A 26,549-nucleotide genomic window follows, 5' to 3' on the forward strand; every position below is an offset into this window, starting at 1 on the left:
TGAGGGACTTATACAATATTTCATAATAATCAATAAAATAACATTAAAAACAATGTAGTCTAAATGACAGAAGCTCAGATCAAAATTTGAGACTGTGATTTTTACCCAGTCATACTGTTGTATTTGGTGAATTCACAATAAAAACATGTGTTATTATTACTGTTATTGCAGTTATTTATCTGTATAAATATTATCATATACCTAATGCCAGATGGAAAGTGGTTTAAATATTATAGATATTTTATGACTGCAAACAGACACCACTTCTCTGACATTACTTGGGCTTTACAGCTGCAGGTTTACTGCAAGACTGCACTCCAAAACAAACTGTTACACGGCTGACTCCTGGGTCCGTGACTCTGGGACTTGTAGTTCTTACGCCGCGTAACTACGTCAGCGGAAGTAATTTGAGCATGCGCAAGCGAGGTCACATTGGTTCAGTTCTGTAATGTTTTGAGAGGCACCGCCACTATGGAAGCAACAGCGAACACAGGTATGAAATGTTTCTGCTGACTCAAATGTATAATATTGTCCGTAACGTTAGCTGAGTGTCCGAGTTAACCCCCAGCGCCCTCCGAGTAGCTTTATTCAGCTCCAAGCGGTCGGGAGAGACCTTTGGCGTTTACGTAAACTCGAGTAGCTAACGTTAGCTAGCTAATCATGTAAGATGGAGTGGATGTGTGTACGCAAAGGCAAATGATACGTCATTGTCCACTGTGTACAAAAGGTGACATTTTTACATACGTTATCATCGGTGTAGTATGTAAACAACAGTGATAGTAATGTAGCTCCAGAATGATTCTCTTACGTGTGAGTGCTGAAGCTCAAGTCTCACAATATTAACCAGTGCTGGAGGAAGTATTCAGATTGTTTACCAAAATAAAGGTATCAATACCACACTGTAAAAATATAATGTTCCCAAGTAAACGTCCTGCATTGAAAATGCCACTTAAGAGCATTTAAGTGTAATCGGGTTCATATTGTTACATTATTGCAGAAAAATGTCTGTGATTATCTGATTATTATTATTCACGCATTAATGTAAAGGCGGGATGTTACCGTCATAGTTGTTTGAGGCTGATGCTAATTTTAAATATTACATTTTATTACATTACAATATTATATAAACTTTTTTTCTCCTTTAATCAATTGATTGTTTGCTTTGTATAAAATGTGAGAAATGCTGTTACAATTCCCAAATGTGACACTTTGACAATATTTGTTTTGTTCAGCCAAAAGTCCAAACCATCAAATTATAAAAAATGTATCAACATTTTAAAAGGAAAAGCAATAAGGAATAAATTCACACATTTGGGAAGCTGGAACCACAACATGTTTTTGTATGTATTCATTAAAATTTATTTAAATGGTTATCAGAGTTGTTGACAAAAAAAGACTGAAGTGCAATCAACTTTTTTCATCAGCTGGACTGTAGATAAAACAACATATCCCTCTGAGGTATAGTGGAGTAGAAATGGACAGTGGCATTGAAAGAACAGACTCAAGTAAAAGAACTAAACTATATTATCAGTTTTATTAACATTTAAAAAGCACAGACAGGGGCCAGTGTGTATATTGATCATGGTTCTGATAGTTAACATGTGAATCTGTCTGTCTTTTTGTCCTGCTTCATCAGCTGAGATCAAACTGAGGCATGTGGAGACAGATGTCCTCATCCCCAAGATGTTGAGGGAGAAGGCCAAGGAGCTCTGTGCTGAGAAAGTTGAAGGTGAAAATGTGAAATTTCAACTACATTGATCAGTCAATTTAATTCAATGACTGTTAGTCACCTAGAAATTTTATGTTATGATCACACAAAAACATTTTTAAGGATGTTTCCAATGTTTTTTTTCTCAATTCAATAAGCCTATTTTAAATGAAGACATGACTTACTGTCATGACTTACTTGTTTGTACATGTTTAGGTCAAAGCCATCATTAACTTTGTAACACCGGCGCTTTTCCTACTGTGGCAATCCAAAATGCTGACTTTGAAAAGTTCAACTGTATCAGTGACAGCACACACACAAAATGTAAGAGACACTTATCAGTATTTTCAATACAAATTAACAGCACCACAAACTACGGCCTCTAACACAAACAAAAATGCCAAACCCCAAAACAAAAACTGAAATGTCAAAAATAGCTTAACATAATGAGCTTTATGAACATAGCATTTATTGTAGAGCTATTACACTGCAGTAGTTTTAGCCAGGAGAGTGTATTGTGTTATTAATGCAGAGGTACAAGGGTTGCAAATCAACAGAAATACTGGCATACTGACACATTACATATAGTATAAAAGTTCACAAAGCACTGTTCTTCTTTTCCTAGTTGTTTCTCTGCTAAAACTACATTGAAATTAATTTTCCTTTTTAAAATCCAAGCACAGTCCCTTTGTGTGAATCCTTTTAACTTGAGGGGTGTATTTTCTGAATGTATCCCAGAAAGTATGCTCAAGCAACCAACCCAAACTCATTCCTTGTATTAACTTGAAAGTTTACGTGAAAGTCACGTTGTTGTGTATGAAGCCTTTTATACTCAGGACTGAGCAGTAGTTTTCACTGAACATGATAATTTAAATTATAAACACCATTTAGATCATTTGAAATATATTAACTAATAATATTTAGTTAAGCTGCACATTATGTTACTGCAACCCACAAATTTTGTTTGGTTTTATGATCCGCTTTTTACCTCAAGACAAATAGACTTTGGCAAGGATATAAAACCAAAGAAATGGTTTAACTATTCCTTCAGATTGAAGTCCACTAAATTTGCCCTACAGTCTGCTTATAATGGCGATCTCACAAGACTTTTCATCTTAGTATGAGCAATGCATCGACTATTTTTGATACAAAGGCAATCGTACAAAAAATAAAGCTCCAGGCCTTGAAGTGATATGGAGTGTGTTACTTGAATCGCAATGGAAACACTCTGTCTCTAGCAATAAAATTCTCACTATTCTATTGAGAACACAAAAGATGGATTATGAAGGCATTTAAAGTTTTAAGTTTTAGTTGATGTTGTAGTTTTTTGATAATTCCTGTAGACATGTTTAGATTATAATCTGCAACAATGGACAATGGACATTTGGAGGCTTATTTGGTATCGTCCTTTTATGGAATTTCTTTTTAACTTTGTAGTTTCCTGTCCCTTACTGTTTTAAATCTTTATGGCTAGACTGTTTCCCACCGCCATGAGCCCCCACTTCACACGTGTTTTTAAGTTCTCTGAATCAAGGAACTGGCCAATTGGCATGATGACAGTTGCCGCTTGATCTGAATGGGAACTGTGGCTGCAACTTTGCTCATGTATGGCCCGTAAACTGCAGCAACGCATCAGCCAGATGATGACTAGGTTATGTGGTTTCTAGAAATCTGACGACAGCCTGTATAAGACGGTATGTACTGCTCACGCGGGGAGTCAGTGCACATGCAGCCTGAGGTGATGGGACAGACAGTGGCTGTGTGGGTAGTGGAAACCCCCCTCACACTGGCTTCTCATCCCACTCATTTTCACACCTTCATGTCCGCCCTCTAACATATCATTTGATATGTTTGTGTCTGCACTGGGCTTCTGCGTGCGTATCTATGACTGTGTTTGACAAAGAAAAGTAAAAAAAAAAAAAAAAATCTTTTCCTGTGTTATCTGTCTCGGCATATATGCTTCTGAACACCCCACGGTTGTATTTTGCTGGCTTTGTTGATGAAGCAGACAAATACTACCGACCTGAGCGCAACATCGTTATAGTTTTATTCTCCCTAACGTGATTTTTTTCCTATTGCACTGATGATTCATTTCAGTACTCTTGCATGTTTTTCAGAACCAAAAAACTGAGCATGCAAACACAACCCACATACTCAATTAGCAACCACTTTCACAGAGAGCACTGTTATGTTTCGCAATACTTGGATTTCCAGCTCTTTTGCTGTAGGTTTGTGCTATTATGTCTGTGTCTTGTTCCCATATCCAAAACCTGGAAGAAAAACAACTCTCAGTCATAATGGTCATTTTCCCAATAACTTTGGCATGTTTGAAGTTACTGTTTCATAATTCATGGATTTAATTTTGCAGAAATCAGTTATAAATGAATATGGATACGAGGCTCACACATTATATCTTACTGTAAAGGTCCAAGTGTCTGTAAATGTTCGAGTCCCTAGCTTCTGCTTTCTACCAACTGCCAAACTACGCTTCTCCATCTTTAAAAATGGCAAACACAACAGCCTTAAGTGAAGGTGGCATCACACCTTTCTTTAGCAGGGCCTCCACTGGCATGAAGCTCATAGGTTTGCCTTTTGGTGTAGTTGCAATCAGAAAGGCAACCTTCTGCAGCCTCTATTGGTGCCATGGGACGGGGATGAGGCGTTTGTTGATTAGATTAGTCGCACTGTTCTGCTTCTCTAAATTGGTTTTGCAGTAGGTTTTTTCACATCTGCATTCTGATGAAAGTGTCTGTGTGATAACCATACTGATGCCAGTGATAAAGGTAATTATGATGTCAGTTGTTTGAAAGAGGACTTGGGAGGGCAGTGTTTTTAATTAAATCCTTGAGAAAGAGCTTGCTAACAAGGTGAAGACTAAGAGTCTTCAACACCTTATTCACAATGAGGACCTTACACATTTAATCTGGAATACACCACTAGCCAGGGCTAGTCACAACCTCATATGTTCAGTTTTGTGGAAGGGCTTTTCATGAGTATCTCAATTGACATTCACCATTTTAGTGCTAACCTTGTTTTACAAATTGTGTTCCAATTATGTAGATTTGTTTGCATTAGTCTGCAGTATGAATAGGGGACAGGGGACTTGCTTGTAACAAAGTCTAAACATTTGTTAAGCTGGGTTTGGACTAATTCAGGTGTTTTGTATGTGCATTTTATTTGCGTAAGCCAATTTATGCCTTTTTAAACATGATTTAATATATTTAGTATATCCACAAACTTGCAATCACTCAGAGATGTTTTCTTGTCTGTGAGGGTTTGTCGGCTCCCTACTTTGTCTTATACATTGAAGAAAAACCTCAGCAAACAACATGACTGATTCATGCTAGTAGTGTCACAAAGAACAGACCCCAACCTACTGGTCAACTTTTTGCTGCTCTGAGCGCCCACAGTTCTGTGTTGCACTTCTGCATTAACATGGAAAAGGGTCAGGGTCATTGGTAAGAGAACTTCACAGTGCGTTGCTGTTATAACTGTCAGAAGAAAACCAGTTTTCATGCTGTACTGGGGGGGATAACTTAGCATCTTGGCACTGCGCAGAAACTGCGCTAATACTCCACTAATATGTAACTACTGGCCTTCCATCAATGTAGTAAAAAATGTCATGACCTCTGTGGAGTACAAAAGGATTTATCCACTTTATTTAATGTCACTTGCAGTCTGGAAGGAAAGTAACAGAACCTATATTTAATTACCCGTGGCACAGACACATTTATATTTGAGGGTGGTGGGTTGACTGTTACAGAGTCGATGTGTAAACTGGGCGACCACAGATACAACCACTCTGGCCAGTACAGCTAAGTTCAGTTCTTGTGTGAATGAGGAAACATGGGTTTCAGTTTGATAAGAGGCATGGCAGTGCAAGTGACCTAAAACCAGGTTCGTTCTTGCGGTGGAGTGCCAAGGTGAAGTCCATCTTGGTTTGCTTGTGGCTACATTTTCTTCTTGTCAGTGCTTGTACTCACTAGGATCAAATAATATGGATAAGGTGAAAGGCAGGATGTTAATAGATTTGCAGCAAGTTCTATTTTTACATTTATATGTGAGGCTGTTGTGCATGTTGAGCCTGTTCCTCTTTTACCACTAACTTTGCCCTCTCTCTGACACCCTCCTCCTCCATCTCCCTCCAGCCTTCAACCACTGCTGTAAAGACTCCGGTTTCTTCATGGTGTTTAAGTGTCGAGAGGAGAATTCTGCACTGAAGGAATGTCTGACAGTGCAGTGAGTATCTTGCAGTTTCTTCTGAAGATGTGCTTTATCCCACCATAATCTTTTACATGAGATTTACAACTCTCTCAGCTACCATCGCTGACCATCTCAACTGTCCTCTATGAAATTCTCAGTTATCTCAAAACCATACGATCGCCAACAAGTGATAGTCATATGGGGAAACATTCATCTTGTAAAATAAACACTGTGCCATTTGTCATCCACCAGCTACAAGGACCCTGTGTTGTTCGAAGAGTGTAAGCAGGAGTACATCAAGGAGAAGCTGGAGTTTGAAAGGACAGGGACTCCAGCGAAGAGCAGGAAACAAAAACTCCCAGCTAGCATGTGATACACAAACAGCTTCCCTTCATTCAAGGTGAAGGTGTGGCCTTAACCAACCCAGCAAGTCCCACACACGCAGCATACATGGTCATCTGGTGGGGCTTACTATTCATGAGTGTATTTAATTTAAATCTGTGGAATTAGTGACAAAAACTCTTCTGGTGTGCAAGACTATATAATTGAAAGAATGGCATCTTTTTGATTTTCTGTACATATGCAAAATGTCAAATGGTCAGAATTGTCTTCCGTGTTGTAATCAGGAGCATTTACTTTTTCAATGAGTTTTATTGACTGATTTATAAAAATACATGAAGATCTGATCATGGTACAGTCACCTCCTGTTCCCAAGATCTTCATAGGAGTGCCGTGCTTCAGTTTTTGAGCTATATGGTCATACATTGAAAGATGCTCTATATCTGCTGATCATTTTGTGGCGTGTCCTCTTGTAGATGCAATGAGAGCGCAAGTGCTCATCTTCATCTGCAGAAGAAAGTGTACATTAACATACCAAGACTTGGAAAGTAAGGCTGCTTGTGTAGTGTATGTAAGAGACCTCTAACCAAGCAATGAACCATGTAATCATAAGAAATGTGATTTTGTAAATAAAAAATATTCCGTTGCTCTAAAGGGTACATCAGTTGTGAATTGGTCAAAACGTGAAAGAAAGAAAGTACTTTTTTCCAGATAAACTTCTTCACTTCAGTCAACTATGGGTGAAGAGGATGGAGGCTGGCTGAGGTTTACTTACTAAATATTTTTAAATTGTGGTTTAAAGGTTATTTAAAAAAAAATGTATGTTTTTATTTTAAAGACAAAAATCTGACTAAGGTTGGTTGCTCTTATTGGCTTTAAGTAAAAGACCGCTAAAAACTTTGGATTTCAACTTCTTTTGTATTTGATAGCATGCGTCTGCTGTACAGTCAAACTAAACCAACACAGGATTTTGAAGCGTTGCAATACTTTAATCAGCTGTGTTTGTTTTGCTTAAGAGATCATATAAAATGTGAAAATGAATTTTGTTTAATTTGCTTCCATCATAAACTTCATGTCTGCACTGTGCTGTCACTTGGGGTGGACTGCTCAGGTAGACCATCTCCTGTGTTCTTTGATCAATATCTATTTGTATAAGGATCAATGATGGCACATGATGAGTGCATCACTGAGTTACTGTGATGTTTTTCCTGAGGTTTGTTATCTAATGGTGTGGGAACGCACCATTACATTTAAGGTTATTGAAAAACATATCTGTACACAGCAGTTGTTAAATGTAAACAAGGAATTTACAGTGTACAAATTACAGTTGGACACTTGTTTCTTTTGTTCCAGTTTAGTTTTTAAGTCATGGCAAAGGCAGAGCAAAACAGCAAGTCCCCAGATTGCATTATAAAAGGACACATATGTGACTTGAACCATTATGTGATTGTTTCTGCAGTCGTATGAAGGCCTTGTGATGGACAGGAGTTGCTGCTCTCTTATGGAGTTATTAAGTGTAAAATAAATATTTGAGACAGGAATCCAAAAAGGAAGAAAAGTTATTGCTATTTTCAAGTGTAAAGTAGTAATTGATATGCCAAAGCCTTCAATTTTATTGAACTGAACCACAGAACTGCATTGCCAAAAATATAAATAGAGGGACAGCGCAACCTCACCCAGTCACTTCCTTTGCTTCATTTAATTGGTCATATTTACAAACAGTCTGGAGTGCAGTAAATCTAAAATATAATCCATATCTACTGTACATTGCATTTTGGTTTGCAAATCGCTTACAGAAGTATGAAACTACTGCTGTAAAATAACACTTCTTAAAAATGAACAGAAAGACCACAGTTATCGTGAAACAGACTGGAGAAATGGAACAAAAAAAAGAGAAATATTTTGATCAACCGTGGGCCTCTTGTGCTTTGTGCACCTATTTTTCAAGTCACAGCTCACATTTCTGCAGGTCATCAGATTATTGTCCAACCACCAGCACATACAGCTCCTACAACACACATCAGAAGTCTTTGGGGTAGGGGAGAAAAAACAAAACTGGTTTGGAGTGCAAAACTGCATTCGGCAGAGTACTGAAGCCCACCATATACATTTATACAGATATGCACATTCTTCCCTCTGTATACATTATCTCGTATTCTACTCAAAAATGTGTTTTCCTTTGTACATCATTCAGTTTTTTATACTCATCTGACTCTTAAAAAGAGAAATCAAAGAGGAACTTCTCTCTTCACACAGCTTATTTACGTCATACTGCAAAACAAATGTATCAAAGATAAACACCAGCACAGTACAGAGTTTAGATACATTTTCTGTAATTGAAAATCTTCACAAACCTCAAGAGGTTCCCAACTTAATCAGGGTTTCAAATACAGGGAGGCTGTATGAAGCCCACCCCATGAGTCCTTGTTGTTCACCGAACCTCCAACAATGCACGGCCGTAGATCTACATGTCCCTCTGCAACCGAGAAAAGAAAACAACACAGCCAATATTGTCTAACAGCAGTTCTGACAGGAGTGAATATGTGATAACAGGCAGGTATAAAGAAGGCCTGCTCGATTCGTGGAACTTCTGTTAAGTCATGAACAGTTGAATCTTTTCTGGTGCCAGTTAGGGTGGAGTGTTTTATTTTAGAAAAGCAAAACATCTTTAGATTAAAACAACCGTTTCCCACTCATAATGCAACATTGAAAAAAAAAAAAAAAGAAAACTTGTCAAAGAAGAAAAAGATTTAATTTGGTAGCTGTTAAAATTTGGAACAACAATTTGTGATTATCCTACAGTTACTGTAAGCCCGCCTCCGCCACAGTACAGAAAACAATCACATCAAGTCCTCAACCTGGGACATACATGGGACATACCTTGTATACTTTACAGCGATCAAATGTTAAAAGACTTGCATTGGAGGGAGTACAGTTTCACATATTCTCGTATGATGCTGTGGCCCCGGTGATCACTGGCCACAATGGATGGAGGAAGAGGCCCCTTTGAGACCTGTTAGGTTTATTAGGACGAGATGCAGATACAGGCAGGCGAAAGATGCCCACACGCTGATCTGCACACACAGGCACGCTCTGTTGGATGTGTGTGTATGCGCGCGCACACACACAAATAAAACTGCTCATATGCATGCTTGCACACACTTAAGCGTGTGCATACAAGGACACATACACGTGGACAAACTATTCATTTTGCTGAGGGTCTCTCATCAACGTTTCCTCTGCAAAGTCAGATATGTTCACCGATGCGGTGTGCAGAGTCTTTACCTCGAAAAGGCCTCCTCTTGGCTTCCATTAGTTCCCACAACCAGCAGGTCCGGTCTAGCCCAGGGGAGTGGTCTTATCAACTTAAGGCAGGTTAGGTGGTAGCTATGTGGCAGGGTTGGAGAGTCCATTCATTCATCCATCCGTCTTATTTTCCCATCCAATTACACACGCTATTGAATCATCTATTCTCTTATCGAGGTTCCTCTCAATAGGGCTTGGCCCACTCTGCATTGGGAGGGCTCCTGGGAGTGCAGTTTCCGATTGAGGATGAGTTGGATGAAGCGGAGTGTCCTTCCCAGAACATGGCGTCACTGGGTTTGGGGGGGCTGGGGAAGGACCGCGAGCTGTCATCCAGGGAGGCTTGGTTCAGGGGAGGCGGGGGCAGGACGACAGAGCAGGTGTCGCTGCCGACCAGAGCCTCTCCTGAACAGCTCTGGGAGGGCCAAGGCCCATTGTACCAGCAGTCCTCCCTCAGACTGTCCGGCAGCAGGGTGCCTGACGGCCCACCGGCAGGGGGGCAGGGGCGGCCGGAGCACGAGGGGAGAGGTGGGGCGCTAGGGGGGCGAGGCACTGATGCCCGATGATGGTTGTTGTTCTGTTCCACGTCGTCCAGACACTGAATTGGAACTGTTGAGGCAGCTGGAGAAGGCGGGAGGGACAGAGGGGTGGGGGCAGAGGGAGGAGAGATGAAAGAATAAGACAGGAGAAGGTTAGACGTGGTCGCAATAAATGAGTCTGAGCTGCAGCATCAGTATCAATATTTGCACTTTGATTCGAAGGTAGATTTTTTTTGAAACATGATTTTTTCCAGCCCATTAGCAATGATTATGTTTTCATCAATGACATGGTTTTAACAGTGGGCCAAGAGACACCACACCATCCATCAGGGGGAGTGCTGAAACTTGTCCACTGCCAAAAGTTAACACTGGATGCTCAGTGAAAAAATTAGCTTCTCTTTACTTATCATTTGATCACATATCACCTGATTCACATACATATTTTTGTTGATTTTATTAAAAGTTCCTGTATGGCTGAGACAAATGTGTTTTAATATTTTCCTCTGTGAAGTAAGATTTTTAATATTTGGCATATGGTTCCATTTAAATGCACTTAAACTGCAAATCTAGACGCATTAATGGAGCACAACATAACGATAATTTATAGCAAGTTAGGGCAACTGGCATTAAATTAACTGCTAAGTTTGGTCGAGAGACATCAGCATTATTAAGAGCTCTGTCAAAAATGAAAAGCACTTAAAATTTACTTCTCAGCTTTCAATTAATCTCTACCGCCTATTTTAAATAGACAAAAGGACAATCACTTGGGATTTTCGTAAGACTGAAGATAAAATTAATTTAATTCGGTTATTCTTTGTACAAGGCGGTGAGAAGTGTGTGTGAAAAGTGATTTGTTCTTTCAACTACATCATGTCTATCTGCAGCATAAATGAAGCCATTTTCTCTTTCCCGCAATAGCTGCGCGGTCTCTTTTTGTGTTTGGCGCAATCACACCTTTGTACTTAATTCCGTTCTTATTTACACGTGGATTAAACTTAGATTTTGAAATTCCAAGGTGCGCTCGGCGGAGCCTTTTGATCCCTGAACGGATGATAAGCCTCGCCGAGTGAAAACAGACAAGTGAGGTTAAATCTCCCGCCACGCAGCAGGACTGTTGTACACTGCACAATAAAACCTCTGCGCCATGTAAACATCACTGCATGTGAATCAGTAAATATCCAAAATAATGATTAGTTTTTTTTTTTGTTCAACAGAACTGAGCATATCCATACACAAATCAGATGTCCTAATCTCACACACACACACACACACCATTGCTTTGCTATCAAATCATCACCTTGAGCAAGTAATAAAGTTTAAATGAGTATCTCCTCCAGCTCTTTTCCCCTACCTCTCTCCATCCACACATCATCTCTCCATCCATCCCTCCCTGCTACTCTTCCATGAGAGGGTCTCCTGAGTCTAGGATTTGAATAAAAGTGATTCCAAAGGAGGAACATTAGAAGAATACAGATGCACAATATGATTGAATAAATACATGGCTCACTCTCCTCCCCCTCCCCCGTCCCATCTCCCTTTCTTTGCCACTCCCGCCTTCCTTATTTCTCTCCATCTGTCTCATCTAAGTTACAGGATTACCCTCTTATTCAGTGGAATAAATAGGCCAAGATTTATTTTCTTGCCATATTTCGTTCTAATTTTCACCTCCTAGTCTCCTCTTCTCACACTCCGGGGGGAATTGACAACAGAGGTAATCTCTCCCGGGGTAGAATACATCATCACAGAGAGACTGCAGAGGAGGGACGGACCATTTCATGATGTCCTTTATCAAAGTGTTTTGAGTACTTTGATAATATCCACAGTCTTATCACACCCTTATACAAATCGCAACAAGGAGCAAGCAGGAGAAATCTTCTCAGTGAGCAGCAGTTCTTCAGAAAAGCCTTCCCTCAACTGAAGAAAGGCAGTAGCAAACCTCCTCTGTCGTCTTAATGTTAGCCACGTTAGCTCATGAGCAGAGCAGCAAGGTTTGAATCTCAGCCTCTACACCTGCACATAAATCTGACACTACCTGACACTTGGGTTAAAGCAACGTTTTTAAATGTCAGATTAGTTAAACATGCTGACACTTGTCGCTCCTGCAGGTTGAAGATGATGGGCCGTACCGTCTCTGACTATAAATTGTAACTTAAATTGTATCATTTCCCCTTTGTAATCATCTTAAAATATTACTCTAAGTATTACTGACTATGTAAAGTTTTTTTTTTTAATGGGGAACAGACAGCTTCTCTAGAGATCAGAATGAGAAACTTAAGTGATGAATGCAACCTGGATTCCAGAAAATTCACGACACTGTGTATAACATGAATAAAAACAGAACACAATCCTTTATATGATCATGTGTATCACAGAGTGGTGAACCTTGTGAACCTCTGAGCCTGTCGAGGATGCCTCTGTCCCGATCATGATCATGTCACCTGTTACCAGTTAACTGTAAACTAACCTGTGGAGAGGTACAAACAGGTGTATTTAGTGTATTCCACAATGGTCTTGTGTTGCCCCGTGTCCCAACTTGTTTGAAATGCGTTCCTCGCATGTAATTCAGAATAAGCAGATATTTACTCAAATCTATTGTTGATGAGAAATTTGACACGGTCAAACACGACATATACTGGCTTGCTAAAGGGATTTGAAAATAAGCACATTCCGTTTCATTTACTTATGTTTTACACAGGGTCCCAACTTTTTTGGAAATCTGGCCAAATACAGAAATGCAAAAGATCCAGGTAAAACTGAACCCATGAATGTGACACTAATGTGTGCCAAGTTCAAACATGTTTTTTGTATTTTACATGAGAAAAATACATACAAATGAAAACATTTAAGATAAATACATGGGATAAGGACTGAAAATGAAACTCAAGGAAAATAATTACCCAGGCTCCTAAGGCGGGTAATCACATATACTTACACAAACACAGAAACTAAGGACGGAAGGATTTGTATTAAAATACACACCGACAATAACACAACCCAGAGTGTGCCCTTGTGTTTGTGTGCGTGTGTCTCACCTTGTCTTGGATCACTGATGAGCGGCCTGAGTTTCCTAATCAGGCCTGTTTGGTGCTTCAGCTCTGAGTGGAGACGAGTGACCTCGCAGTGCAAAGCCTCGTACGTCTGCTGCATGCTCCTCTCGCTGCAGGAGGATGGGACATTTCATTTAAACATTATAATAATTAAGGAACTTGTGGTTGCGGTTGTTAGAAATATCCAACTGTCAGGATCTCATATACATACTCACGCAGTTATTGCAGTTACTCAAAAAGACATTTTGTGTGCATATGCACTTTTCTTAAACTCAGAGCAATGTTGAATTTCCAACTGACAATGAATTTGATTGGAATTTGCAAACCCTTATTTATCAAGCAACTTACAGAAACTGCCATAGAGGCTTGGTAACAGACTGAATTCTATGTGATAACTGTCATTCAGTGATATGGTTTGTTTCTTTGCTGGCACATGTACCGGCTGTGCTGATGTGATGTGCAGGTGTTAAGCAAACTCACTTAACAGCAAAGGTTACAGATGATGCCATTCTAAACTGTAACGGCGCATTAAATGCCAAATCAACCAGCAGCAGCAGCAGCAGCACTACTACAGACCGACGACACAGTAAGAATAAATATTCAAAAAATAAAAGCGGTCTTCAGGCAACACCTACAAACTGTCCTATCCACACCTCATGTTAAGATGCAAAATCTCATCAACACTTTGCCTTAAATTCAAACACCTGCCTAAAACAGCAAAAGAAACACAAGGAGAAAAACTGTGGGGTAAAAGTGAAGCTTTTTGCGCCGCCAAAAACTAACACCATCTGCAAACTGCTGACACGTGAAACAATCACAACGCACCGCAAATAGATTTTTCGTCATGAAATGTGAGGAGATGCTGATTTGAGGAAGATTATCTTCACTGACAAAGTAAGTGGAGGGTGGCTGTATGTGCTACAGACTTTTTAAACATTACAACCCTGGAGTGCAAATTTAAAACCATTTCTAATGGACACAAGTGTTGAGGGCTTAACTGCAGCTGATCAGGACCAAGAGCCGAGGTTCTTCTGAGGTTATCTGCATCTCACTGGCTGCCTGCAGGCTTTATAATGTCTAAAGCTGCACCCTCCTCTAGTGGCTAGAAGGCACAATTACACCATCAGCAGACACCGAGCTTAACATAGAACTGTCTAACCAGGTCAGTCACTCCCATACCTTATCATGACGTTTAAGACAAGGTTTACATTGAAAATTTAAGATTATTTTTATTTTCTAGGAAGCAACTGAACAATTTGATTGGAAAATGTCATTTGTTGTGTTCAAGTGCACATGGGAGGCAATCACACACATTCAAAAGCTGTCTTGTCAGAAAATTAGAACAAACAAACAATACATTTACGTGGACGTTTTTGATTAATCCTGTAGCTGGTTGTACAGCATCTGACTCTGAGGTCTCTGAGGGTCTCTGCATTAGGAGTACATAAATTCAAACTTATACTTATGTTTACTTGTTGTGACCATCACCAACTAAAGGAAAAATACTGTATTTTTTTAACTACAACATTGTTTCCTTTTTTGTCATTTTTGGTAACTGAAATAAGGGTTGGGCACTGAATTAAAAGTCGCTCTCCGACAATATTCATAAAACACGATACCTTGCTTTGTACTTTGCGTCGCAGGTCTGGTCCGAGTCTGGTCCGTTAAGGCCGTGTGGTTCCTCCTAAAAACAGAGTTCAGTTAGGCTCAGGACTCATATGAGGACATAACTCAAGACTCATCTGCTCCGCTTCGACCCATGCTCTCTTTTCATCCTTCAGCAATCAATTTTTCTACCGTTTAAGCTTCAGCACATCAAGCCCTTCCCCTCTTTAGGTTCAACTTCTCCTCCAGCCGTCTCTGAATGTCGCCTCATCTCGCTGTGCCGAAACACCTCTCCTCTGTGCCATTTCCTCTCTTATAGTTATGCCACATCTCTCTAGGAGTCTGCTGTTTATCAGTACTGCTTTCCCCAGCCCCTCTTATCTTATTCCCCCCCGCCCGTCCTCCTTTATCCGTTATCCTCTCCTGTCTCTTCAACTCTGTCTTCCCACTTTCACTTACCCCACTTCTCTCCAGCAGTCTGCCGTTTTCCAGTGTCACCCTGTCCAGCTCCTCCTGCAGTTTGTGGATCTTTAGCTCAGTGCTGACCCTGTCCACCTGCCAGTAGTCCTGAGGGCTGTTCAGGCTTCTCATCACTGCACACACACGACAAAAAAACAGAGTCACACTGTTACCATGGATGAAGAAATAAATGTTGAAACTTAAGACTTTCTGCAGAACTGGATGACTTTTACATGTCAAAAGTTGAAAGTTGAAATTGATGTTCAGTATAAATGACATTATAATTGTCACTTCAGTGACCTTAGCTGTACATGATTTTGATCATAATGAATCAGATATTTGATTAGATAAATGGTTAAACACAGAGCAATACATTAGAGCAAAATACACTGAAAGTAGCAAAATAAAATAGTTTCTTTTGTAGTTGCCCTTCTCAAAATGTTTTATCCAAAATGTATACCCATGTTATATTCGTTATATTACAGGATTATTTCTATTGACGCGTTAATATGTAAACTGTATTCTAACGTAGCTGGTCAAAGTCGCACAAAGTAACTTTATAGCCAAGTTAAATCTCAATCAACCAAATTAATAGGCCATTATGGGCTTATCTCAGATATTTAATCATATTTTTAAAAAAAGTTTCATATAAGTGTATATTGGACAACATATATGCTAATAAGATTTTTTTTTCTTTTTTTTTTTTTAACGCAACGCAGACATAAAGTCCCTGGGGTATTTTATTGTATTGCCATGATTTCATTTTGGAGAAGTGCTGAATGCCACACACATATGTATGTATGTGCCACACACATTAATGAATTTGACTATCGGCCAGTATGTCGATATCGGAATTTTGTATTCCCCAATATCGATAGACATTAGCCAAAAAAAAGTAGTATCAGTCGGGCTTTAATTTATAAACTTTCAGCCAGTTAAAACTACAGAAATCATCCTATTGCATTGTAAGTTTATTTTTATATTCTTTATTCCACTTTGAGAGAAGCTCTTACAACAGACAGCTACACACAGACTGTACAAAACAATGTACAATAATCCCCTCTGAAATGTAGTGTAATACAAGTATTAGACAGTATAAAAAGTATCTCAAGATTGTACTCGAGTAAACATAATTGCTACATAGGCAATTCAAATTTGACACAGTGCAGTATCTGCTTTGCCAGATGCACGTCCGTACAGCGACTGAAGTACTGCTGGTATAAAGAGACGAATGCAACCCTGTGCGCTCTACCTGTACCTTGGCTGGTCTCCATCTCTGTCTTCAGCTGAAGCAGCTCCAACTCTTTGGCCTGGAGCTGCTCCGTCAGCAACCGCTCACTCTCACTCTTCTCCCGTTTCTGACAGAGGAAGAGAGGGGACAGTGAGGAAGAGGGGGAGGAAGATGAGGGGAGAGTCAGCATTTATATTTATTCACCAAGCTCTCTTTTTTCCCCCCGTTGTTCCCAGTTAGAATGTGCACCTGTGCTGCATCTGTGTGGTGAAATCATGAGCTGGGTGTTTCTATTTAAGTTACAAAAAAACCCCAAAACATATATTCATTCTGCTTAAATGTACACAGTCTTTGCAACACACTTAATCTTTGTGTCTCACTCTAGTCAATCTGAGTTTGAAAATGAATCAATGAACGCACCAGTTTGTTGAGCTCCATCTGCAGGTCCTCCTTCTCTATATAGATACCTCGGTAAGCACTGAAGGCCTTGTTCACATACTGGGGACCCTCTGACGGAGGAGCCTCTGGCCTGAAGAGCTACAGCGGGGATAGATGAAACACACACACACACACACACACACACACACACACACACACACACACACACACACACACACACACACACACACACACACACACGAGAGGAGCGATCAATTTCTTGTCATTTAAATATCTGTGGTAGGAAGTTACTTTCCTCCCACCACATCCTATCTTGATGCTGCAGCGGATAAAAGCAAAACAGACTCGAGACTTCTAGCGAAGCAGCCCTGCCCACATCTTGTGCAGCACTTTCACTTCAGCCTACCATCTGTATTAAGACCCTTCCTGTTTAAATAGCTCTCTCTGCTGTATTGTACTCAATCTCTTGTTTTTTTTTCAAATCCAATTTCAGGAGCCTTCTCCCCTAAGTGTCGTGCTCCAACACTCTGTGTTTGGCAATGCCATACTTTCCCAGACCTCCTCTTTGTTTTTAGACAGTGCAGATTTATTTCTCATTGTTTTATAGCTTTGACTTTAGGCCAACAATATTAATGATGCTGGCATGTGGACTTTTTCCCAAACTTTTTCTGAGCATTTTGTGTTTGTCCATAACTCTGACACCCTGGAAAAAAAAACAGAAATCTGTTTTCCTTCATCTCCGTCTATAGCTCGCTGTCTGGCTGTTTACCCATCTGGATGATCGGTATGTTCTTTCAATTCATTCTCCTCATGCTGCTACCTCTTTCTTCTTTCTTCTCTTCCCACCACCGCCCTTTGCGTTCACATCTATACCTTATCCTCCAGCTGCTTCACTCTCTTCCTCAGCAAGGTGTTCTCCCGCTCTGTGTCCCTCAGCCTCTTCTTGATGTCCTCGTAGGCCGTGACCAGGGCGAAGTGGGAAGCGACGGATTCGTCGCCGGCGCACACTGATACAGGACTCTCGCCGGCGCCGGTGTAGGCCGTCTCATGTTGAAGGATGCAGATGTCATCATCCACTGCCAAGGGCTCCATGCCTGCACAGGCCTACTCTGTAGCAGATAGAAGACCTGTGGATCATGGGGTTTTAATGTCAGAGTGATAGAGCTCTTAAGCTTAGCCATCATAAAGCATCTGTATTTACAATATCCTAGTTTCTGCACATTATTGCCACATGTGAGGGGATAGCTGGCTATTGCTATATTGGGTCTACTTATCCAACGGATCATTTTGCAATCAAACAGTGTCCAGCGGTTCACATATGTGGTTTAGTCTGGATTCTAAAGGAAAATGCGACTGGGAGAAGAAGATTCAGCTTACATTTAAAGGGGTTCACAAATGTATGGACCTATTTGAACCCTGCCACCCATTCTCAGAAAGGACCTGGCATTGTTGTGTTGCCGGCAGCTCAGGTGTTTCATCATTATGTGATGCAAGAGTGTCATAAAGATATCTGACATAGTTTCAGCGTGAGATCTGAGACAAGCCTCTGACATGGAACATCAGCAGGGGGCACATGTGGATGAGCTCAGTGCCGCCATCCTCAGGCTGACCCTACAGTAACAGATGCACATGTCTTGTGCAAAGTTCACTCCACCAACACCTAACTCACTTCCCCTGTCTTTTTTTTTTTTTTTTTTGACACCCAGTTCCACTAAACTTGAACAATATGCGAGTCAAGGAGCACAAGCATTTGAATAGTTTGCAATTTCGTGACATGTTTGTGTGCTCTGTGATTCGGGGACTTTGGCCCTGAATGGAAGTACTGCACTTAACACACTGTAGTTTCTGGACTGTTAAATAAGTTAAGTTCCTCACACAGTCCTGTTGTTATAGGGACGCCTCACCGTCCAGGTTACTTCCACCTGGGATCAAAGCCCTCCGGTCAGACTACCTGGGACAGACGTTCCCTCAAACCAGCCCACAGCAAACCCCTCTCTCAGACCTTTGGCTCGTCGGCAGACACGATGCAGCTCACGCTACTTGATGATGTCAGCATGCAATGATGCAGCAAACACCGAGGAGCCAAGTTTTTCCACATCGAAGGCCGAAGCTTTTAGAAAAATAAGTTTCGGGGGAGCGACACCGGACGGGCTGCTGGACTACTGCCACGGACGCAAACAAAGCAAAAACGCAAACGCAGGGCGGCTGACTTTGAAGGACGTCTTTAGAAAAAAAAAAGAAAAGAAAAAAGGTGTGAAATCGAAAGTGACCCCCCACACCAAGTGCTCAAAACGAAAGTCAACGTGAATTCAAAACAAGACACGAAGAGCACCGTCATTTCCTTAGAACCACTCTCGATAAAACACGAGAGCTAACGGCTAATAGCGCGATGACAGCAGCGAAGATATCGCATTTAATCCAAAGAGCCACCCAAAGGCAGTCAGGAACGGGATGTAAACAATCAATGAATCTCGCCTGTGTACGATGCTAACGTGATGGTGTTAGCTTCCGTGATCTCAGTTGACATCCGACAAAACACACACCGACGGGCACTTCTAAAATAGGCTTGGGAATGAATAACACAATTACTGGTAGATGACCTAGAGAAAGATAAAACGTGTAACAACAGTCACGGTGATTAAAATGATCGATCTGTTGTGATGATAACAGTTAGCTAGCGCTTAGCTTACGTCTGCTGGCTATTCTTGGCTAGGTGAAGCAAAAACAGTCGATTGTTTTCACTGACGACTTTCACCAACCGTGTTAGATGCCGTCCTCAGTTAGGTGTCAGTCGGCCACACAGGATTATCATTTATTCTCGGAAAAAGGAGACCTGTTTCTCGAAGAAAAACAAAGAGACGAGGCTGGACACTCGCACCGTGTCAGAACTGACAGGTGAGGAAACAAAAACTTCCGGGAGTCACTGGACTGCTGAAGTCCTTTCAAAATAAACGCACAATGTGGAGGGAGGTGTCTGATATCAACGCTGTAGTTCGTGCACGCTGACGGACTAAACAGAATAGCTGAGAGCGCTTGATGAAGCTTTCAGTTGGTACATGGCTTACAAAGCAAGATTTTATAAAATAATACTTTAATTAATTAGTGTGTCAGTTCGATGTTCATGAGCAAAAACCGTGCATTTCAATAAAACTCTTCTTGTTCTTGTTCTTGTTCTTGTTCTTGTTCTTGTTCTTCAGCTTCTTCTTCTTCTTCTTCTTCTTCTTCTTCTTCTTCTTCTTCTTCTCTGTTACACTAACCTTAATCAGGACCGAGGTGTTGGAGGGCGGAGCAGGTGCATTTTATCAACAAACCTCTCTTCCATGGCTAGCTAGAGGAAGAAGTGAAGAGTGAGTGATAAAAGAAGGTAACGAAGGGTTAGGGTTAACTGCCAACTTAATAGTTTCCTCCTACAAGACTGTTAGCCTGTCAGCTCGCATAAGTTTATCATTTAGCCAACAGGTGCTCACTTGCTAAGTTAAGGTAAGTTAAGGTTACCCCGCTCAGATTTTGCCAAAATAGAACTTAATGTCTTTCTCACTGACACAAATAAATGCCAGTAATATTATTTTAAGGTAGCTATGAGCTATATTGATTCATAGTAGCTAGTTAGCAACTAGCAAGAACTACTAATGACCAGATCTAACAAAGTCGAGTCATTGCCATCCTTGTATTTGATTTTATTTTAATAACTTTACCTGTACTGTTAATTTACTCATTTAATGTGTGTGGTAATGGCCTACATACTGGATTAAAGTAAAGTGATACCATTGTTTTAATGATTTCACACAATTGGAAATCGGTTAGTTCCATTATTCACAAACTCTGAATAAAACATCCCATTCTCTCACCCCATAATGACTAAAGCAATAGATTCAGTAAATCTTCATGAGGATTATAGAGATACCAAACGACCAAGTCCAAATGGCTAGACATTATGCAGCTCTAGTATATTGATATTTTAGTTTACCAACTTTTTATCTATGTCATTTTCTGTTGGTGAAGTGAGACAAAATCATTGGTTTGCTGCTATGAGTAGGCATTTACCAGCAGACAGTAACAGCACAGCACAGAACATGCAGTTGTGTGCACAGTACATGTATATGTGAAATATCTCTTCATCAACATGTCATATGGGTTTAAATAGTATATTCAGGACAGTTTTTCTCTCTATTCCCTGTATCGGCAAATATTTTCCAAATGTGCTTTATTAATCACATTAAAGGCCATGGCAATCAGAAGTGTGGCATCCAAAACCTGTTCTTTGGCTGTGGAAGAAGCTGCGAGGTTGAGTGACATGTTATGTGACGGGGAACCTGAGCTCTGCATCTCAAAGACTCAGGAGTGTAAGCCCAGTGTTTGCATGTATAAGAACAACTGATTGTATTTTTACTGACCTCAATCGCAGCATAAATCTTTTCTTTTATTCCCTTCCAAATATAATTGATTGATATATATTTTATTTATGCACCCTGATGCTACTGGGTTGTATGTGTTAATGTCATTGCAGTGTTGACAAAGGCTCAGCTGCTATTGAAAGACATTGAGGAGCGGCTGGAATGTTGCACAGTGACAGGCCCTTCCAACCAGGGTCGGGGCAGAATGGTATGCATAAGTCATTTTTTTTCACTGCATGTTATGGCTCCACTTGACTCTACCTGTTTTTTCTTCAAGGTGTACTTCTTCATTTCCCACTACAAATAGTACCCCCTAAAGGTAGGCAGTATTCTTAGCTGAAAGTCATAGTGACGCTGCACGCGCCTCACAACACATGAGAAGTTGCAGCCTTTATTCACTGACTGAAATCCTATTTGTGATTCTCTGACCAATCAGTGGGCTGCAGTATTTTGAAATCGCCTTTTATCATTGGCTCAGCTCACTTTGAACCTTGACTGAGGTATTATCATATAATGTACCAGGTATATCATAAAATCCACAATGGAAACAAAAGGGGTCTGGTCAGGTTGAGCCGCACCATACCGAGCCGTGATACAAAACTAAAGAGACGAAACCTTGGACCATCCTAAAACCATGACCACAATCTTTCCCAAACCATAACCAAGTAGATTCTAGATTCTAGTAGAGTCTAATTTTAATAATGCCTTGTAAGGGTTGGTCATATTTTTCTACGAGGTTTGTCTTCTTTCTTCCTCTTGTCTTCTGTGCTCCCCTGACAATGTGTATTTGTCGAATTAATTTCATTCTGTGCTGAAGCAGGTAGAACTGTTATGTTAACTCTGTACTAAGGTCAGAGGTGGTCAGGTTAGATGAGTTCCTTGAATTTCCATCAGTGTAGTTGTCAATTGACCTAGAAGCTGCTTTACTATTTCACCATTTAATCCGCGCCACTCAGCTTCTTTTACATGGTCCTCCATCAAAGCGATCAAGGGCCAAACAGCTTTAAGCAATAAATCCTTCTGACCTTTTTCGTGAGGTACCAGTGGGGCCGACAAATAAATAAAACTTTTTCCAAAAAACTAGGTAGAAATATTTCTGTGCTTCAAAGAAAATGCCTTCAGAGCATAGTGTTCTGATTTAGCAGCTGTTATTTTCAGTCAGTTGATTTACAACCTCGATAGCTGCGTCAATTTTGTCCACGCTTGTTGCCATATTTCTTTGGATTCTGGCTGTGGCCCAGTCAGATGATGTTCCCAGCCTCAGTCTCACCTATAAAGGCAGTCATTAGTGCTGTTGTTTCTCCAACTGGAAAAACAGCCATATCGTGGAAGGCATTTGAATCTCTCAAACAAAATTTGGGATGTAGGCAGTTATTCATAAGTTTGGAACCAGGCTAGCAAAACACTAAGTTAGCGTGGTTGTGAGGACTGCTCATAAATTCTTTATCAGGAAGTATGCGAGCTCATAAACACACCCACACACTAGTAGACACATAAACCCATGTGCACATCATTCTCTGTATGCACTTACTGCACAGGGCAGTATTCTTTTTTAAATAATGGATGCACAAATGATCCTTTTATCATTTTTAATATGCTCAGGTGCACCATATGCAGCATGGTCAAGTGTGTATATTGTTGTTTTGACAGGTCCAGCAGAAGGGTCAGGCCAGTATAGAGGAGGATGGAGAATCTTTGATTGTGGAGGGCTTCAGGTTTGAGACTGCGGCCAGCAGCGAGGACCTGAGGAGGCTGAGTTCACAAACTGGTGCAAGAGGAACGTCAGGGTGACACATGACTGATGGCTACCTTAGTGGTTTCTATCACACAAGGTCCACGGGGTCAAATGACTGGCAGAGGTAACAGTGACAGAGAGAGAGGCAACAAATGACATGATTTAAAATGATGGGAGAGGAGCTGACATGAGAAGCAGTAGTACGCCCTTTTATATCGATATAAACCAGTTTTATATAAATGTTCCAATAGCTCCTAAATGTTTACGTAGGAGATGAAGAGTTATTTTTTCTTTGTTGCTTGTTGAAGATATTTGAGCATCAAGAACATGTTTTTACAGTTTTGAATGCATATTTGACACAGTGTTTGATTTGAACATTTCAGTATATGAGGAGTGTTGTTTTCATAGTAGTGTTACAGTATATTCTAGGAATTGATTACAAGTTAAAGTTAGAATGCTGCATTGTTAAGGATAATGTTGATGTCTTTACATTATAAGCTGTTAGTCAGCATAGTTAGTTTTGCAGTGGATGTAATGTGATCTGGATGGAAGAGTAACTCATTGACATTCCAAACACTTATGCCTGTTTTATTTCATTTAATGTTGTGGCCTGTAAATATAGCGTGGGTCAAACACACACCGTCCATGTCTTTCTGTATACAACAACACGCTGTGGGTCGGGTGAGGACATGGCTTTCTGTTTGATTACAAAGCGCTGTTAGACTCTTCAGTGTCCTTCCCATTTGCTCCCTATTGTAGATCATCTTGCTCCGTAAAAGCACTTCCAGCACTCTGATTATAGTAAAGTTTCACAGCCCACTGTACTTTTTAGTGCAGTCGGCCGGAAGAAAGATAGTATAATAAATGAATGTGACAGTGCTATACTTGGGTATCTGAGGGTCTATAAGAAATCTTCGAATCTTATAATTGAATAACCTAAAGTCAAGACCTTTAAAGTTCATAAATACAGTTCAGTGCATTGGTGGCAAGATTATGACAGTATAGTCCCTCAGTCTTAAATATGTTGCTCTTCCTCAGTCTACCATGTAGGATTCTTATTTTGGAAGCTCAGATGCATCTAAGATTATCTAAGACATTATGCCACTATTCAGCTCTACAGGGGAACAAAACATATATACATTTTTTTTCTAGATTGTTGCTGTAATTGTATCAAATCTTTCAAATGCACAGGTGAAATGACAGAGAATGGTCATCTTCATAAAACTTGACCTGATTACGTCAAGTGAGGCCAAATGCTGTATCACAGAAAACAAAACATTCATCCGCCCATTATAACTTTGCAGTAGTGGAATGTAAATGAGGTACATTTACTCTAGTACAATTTTTGAGGTTCTTGTGCATTACTTGAGTATTTCAATATTATGCTACATTAAACTTATTGTGCTTTTTTCTCCACTGCATTAATCTGACAGTTTTAGTTGGTTTGTATTGCAAATTCATACTATTAGTACAAATTACATATAAACTAATAAATGGTGATGCATTATTATAGGTTAGGCTACCAGCAAAAGTAATTTAAATTAGTACCAGCTGACTAACTGCAGCATTAAGGTGATGAACACATGTGTGTGTGTATGTATATATGTATATATAGAAAGAGACAGGGAGAGTCTGACAATATATATATATATATAGAGAGAGAGAGAGTCTGACAATAAACAAGTCTACACTTATCATTATGGAGTAAATGTTGATTGCACAGTGTAATGGCTAAAGAATAATGACATCAACAGCATTTAGATTAGTTCCCTATAAACCTCATTTTCAGTATTCTAATTTGTCTGCGACTGCTATAATCCCATGAAGCCCTATTGTGTATGTATATGTTGTTCTTGCTGCTGTAGCTGCTCACAGTATAGTCCCATTGTAATCAAGTCAGCCTCATTCTGTTAATGTTGCACATAAATAGCATTTATTTTTGCACCATCAGCTTGTTGACATAGAATTAAATGTGAAAAATCTCCTCTTTTGTAGATAAATTGTAAACTAAATCCCCTAGATGGTGAAACCAAGACACATAAAATGAATCAGTCTTGCCTCACCATGTGGACGGGAAAGTGGGCTGTTTGGTTCTCAAGTGAACAAACGAGATCTGCCAGTAGATTAACAAGTGTCAGAGCATCAATGCAACCAATTAACAAACTCCCCATTAGAATGTCTGCTGAACGATTAAACCCAGAAGTTTACCATGCATTAACATACCAAACAGACTGACATAATATATGCAAATAAGGTCATTATTATGCATGTGCTAGTTCAGTGCCCATATTAAGTGCTTGTTTAGAGCACTGGGGTTGTGTTTGCAAGCATGAGCTCGATGACAACATATTAGAGAAATAATGGTCACTTGAAAAATCTAATTCGTTTCTCATTTGGCTGTAAGCTGTAGTCGTCATTAGAATGGCAAGAAAACTTGAATCAATTTTAGTAACCCATTTAAAGCTATAGCAAGTATTAATAAGAACAAGGGAATGGGTTTGATGATAAATTGTTCATACATATAATATGCAGATACACACTCACTTTGAACACAAACACAAGAATCCCATAATCAGGCTGAGTGGTAAAAAAAAAAGTGGCAGAAAAGCATTCAGCAGATGCTGAATTAGTAATAACAGAAGTTGCAGATTGGCTGTGTTGATTGTCATGTTTTTGTCCTAAAGTGCTGCATGAATTATTTATGTTACAGCCCGTGTAATTAGATGTTGATGGGAAAAGACTGGACCAGGAAAAGTCAAGCTCTTGCTGTTCTTCAAAAATGATTAGTCTGTCATTTGGTCCTTAATCATTTTTGACAATTTTAGGACTTTGAACCTCTTCAAACTACTGCGGCCACCTCTTCACAGCGGCTTGTAACAGATTGACACTACTGTGTGGGGAGGTATCTTCTGCTGTATGATTGCATTTGTGGTCTGAGATCATCTCAAGCCTGCTCTTGATATAAACATCTGCTGCCTGTAAATCTGCACTGATGAAGCTGAGGCCTGAGTCAATGGCAGTTGCATGACCGTTTTTTACCAGAAGAGGATGCTGTTTCTTTGTCATTTAACTCAGCCCTTTCACTCATGCATTAGTCGCATAAGCATCTAGAAGGGATGACACTGAGACACTCAAATGCATATAAAGCTCATTCTAGAGAAATAGATGGCTGAACTTTTACAGAGTTGTGTTTTACCACATTGTAAAACCTTGAGTATAGAACTCAAGGTTCAAATGAATGCAGACATGCAGAATATACCCACCTTTGTCTCTTGGCAAAGTAGAACATATTCACCTATTATTAATCAGCAGTGAGACATGCATGGGTGGTTAGGTCACAGCATACCCTCTATGATCCCTTTCTCTGCGATATAACACCTCATCAACTACAACTGCACTGCTGCAGTTAAAGTTAAGATCAGTGATGCCAGCAGTACAGTCATATATCACAAGGCTGTCTCAGAGTTGTTTCACACTGCTGAACTAAACTGCACCAACACAAATTACACCTACAGCAGACATAACTCCAGCATTTCTCTCTCTCTCTCTGTTGGTCTCTCTCTCTCTCTCTGTCTCTCCCTTTTCAA

The 26,549-nt window shown here is 40.1% G+C and overlaps 2 protein-coding genes across 7 annotated transcripts; one reads left to right on the plus strand and one right to left on the minus strand.

Moving 5' to 3' along the window:
• Positions 1-361: 361 nt before the first annotated feature.
• cmc1 (C-x(9)-C motif containing 1) lies at positions 362-6,904 on the plus strand. Its single transcript, XM_037073401.1, has 4 exons — positions 362-493; positions 1,637-1,729; positions 5,857-5,947; positions 6,164-6,904. The coding sequence occupies exons 1-4, from the start codon at positions 472-474 to the stop codon at positions 6,282-6,284; spliced, it is 327 nt and encodes a 108-aa protein (XP_036929296.1). The 5' UTR covers positions 362-471; the 3' UTR covers positions 6,285-6,904.
• A 684-nt stretch (positions 6,905-7,588) lies between these two features.
• On the minus strand, positions 7,589-19,729 carry azi2 (5-azacytidine induced 2). Of its 6 annotated transcripts, XR_005070553.1 has the most exons (9): positions 19,593-19,729; positions 17,707-17,960; positions 16,855-16,971; positions 16,456-16,561; positions 15,204-15,337; positions 14,759-14,823; positions 13,125-13,249; positions 9,536-10,174; positions 7,589-8,726 (listed from the first exon to the last, which is right to left on the minus strand). XR_005070553.1 is itself a non-coding variant. In XM_037073399.1 (8 exons), exons 2-8 carry the CDS (start codon positions 17,923-17,925, stop codon positions 9,741-9,743), a joined length of 1,194 nt encoding a protein of 397 aa, XP_036929294.1. In that variant the 5' UTR covers positions 17,926-17,960; positions 19,593-19,729; the 3' UTR covers positions 7,589-9,740. The 6 variants fall into 6 exon arrangements, 5 of the variants coding, with proteins under 5 accessions (XP_036929294.1, XP_036929290.1, XP_036929292.1 ...); XM_037073399.1 differs by having other exon boundaries at positions 7,589-10,174; positions 16,462-16,561; XM_037073395.1 differs by having other exon boundaries at positions 7,589-10,174.
• Positions 19,730-26,549: the final 6,820 nt, after the last annotated feature.

Source organism: Acanthopagrus latus, chromosome 17 (assembly GCF_904848185.1).
Source record: "Acanthopagrus latus isolate v.2019 chromosome 17, fAcaLat1.1, whole genome shotgun sequence".
In the NCBI taxonomy this organism is placed as follows: Eukaryota; Metazoa; Chordata; class Actinopteri; order Spariformes; family Sparidae; genus Acanthopagrus; species Acanthopagrus latus.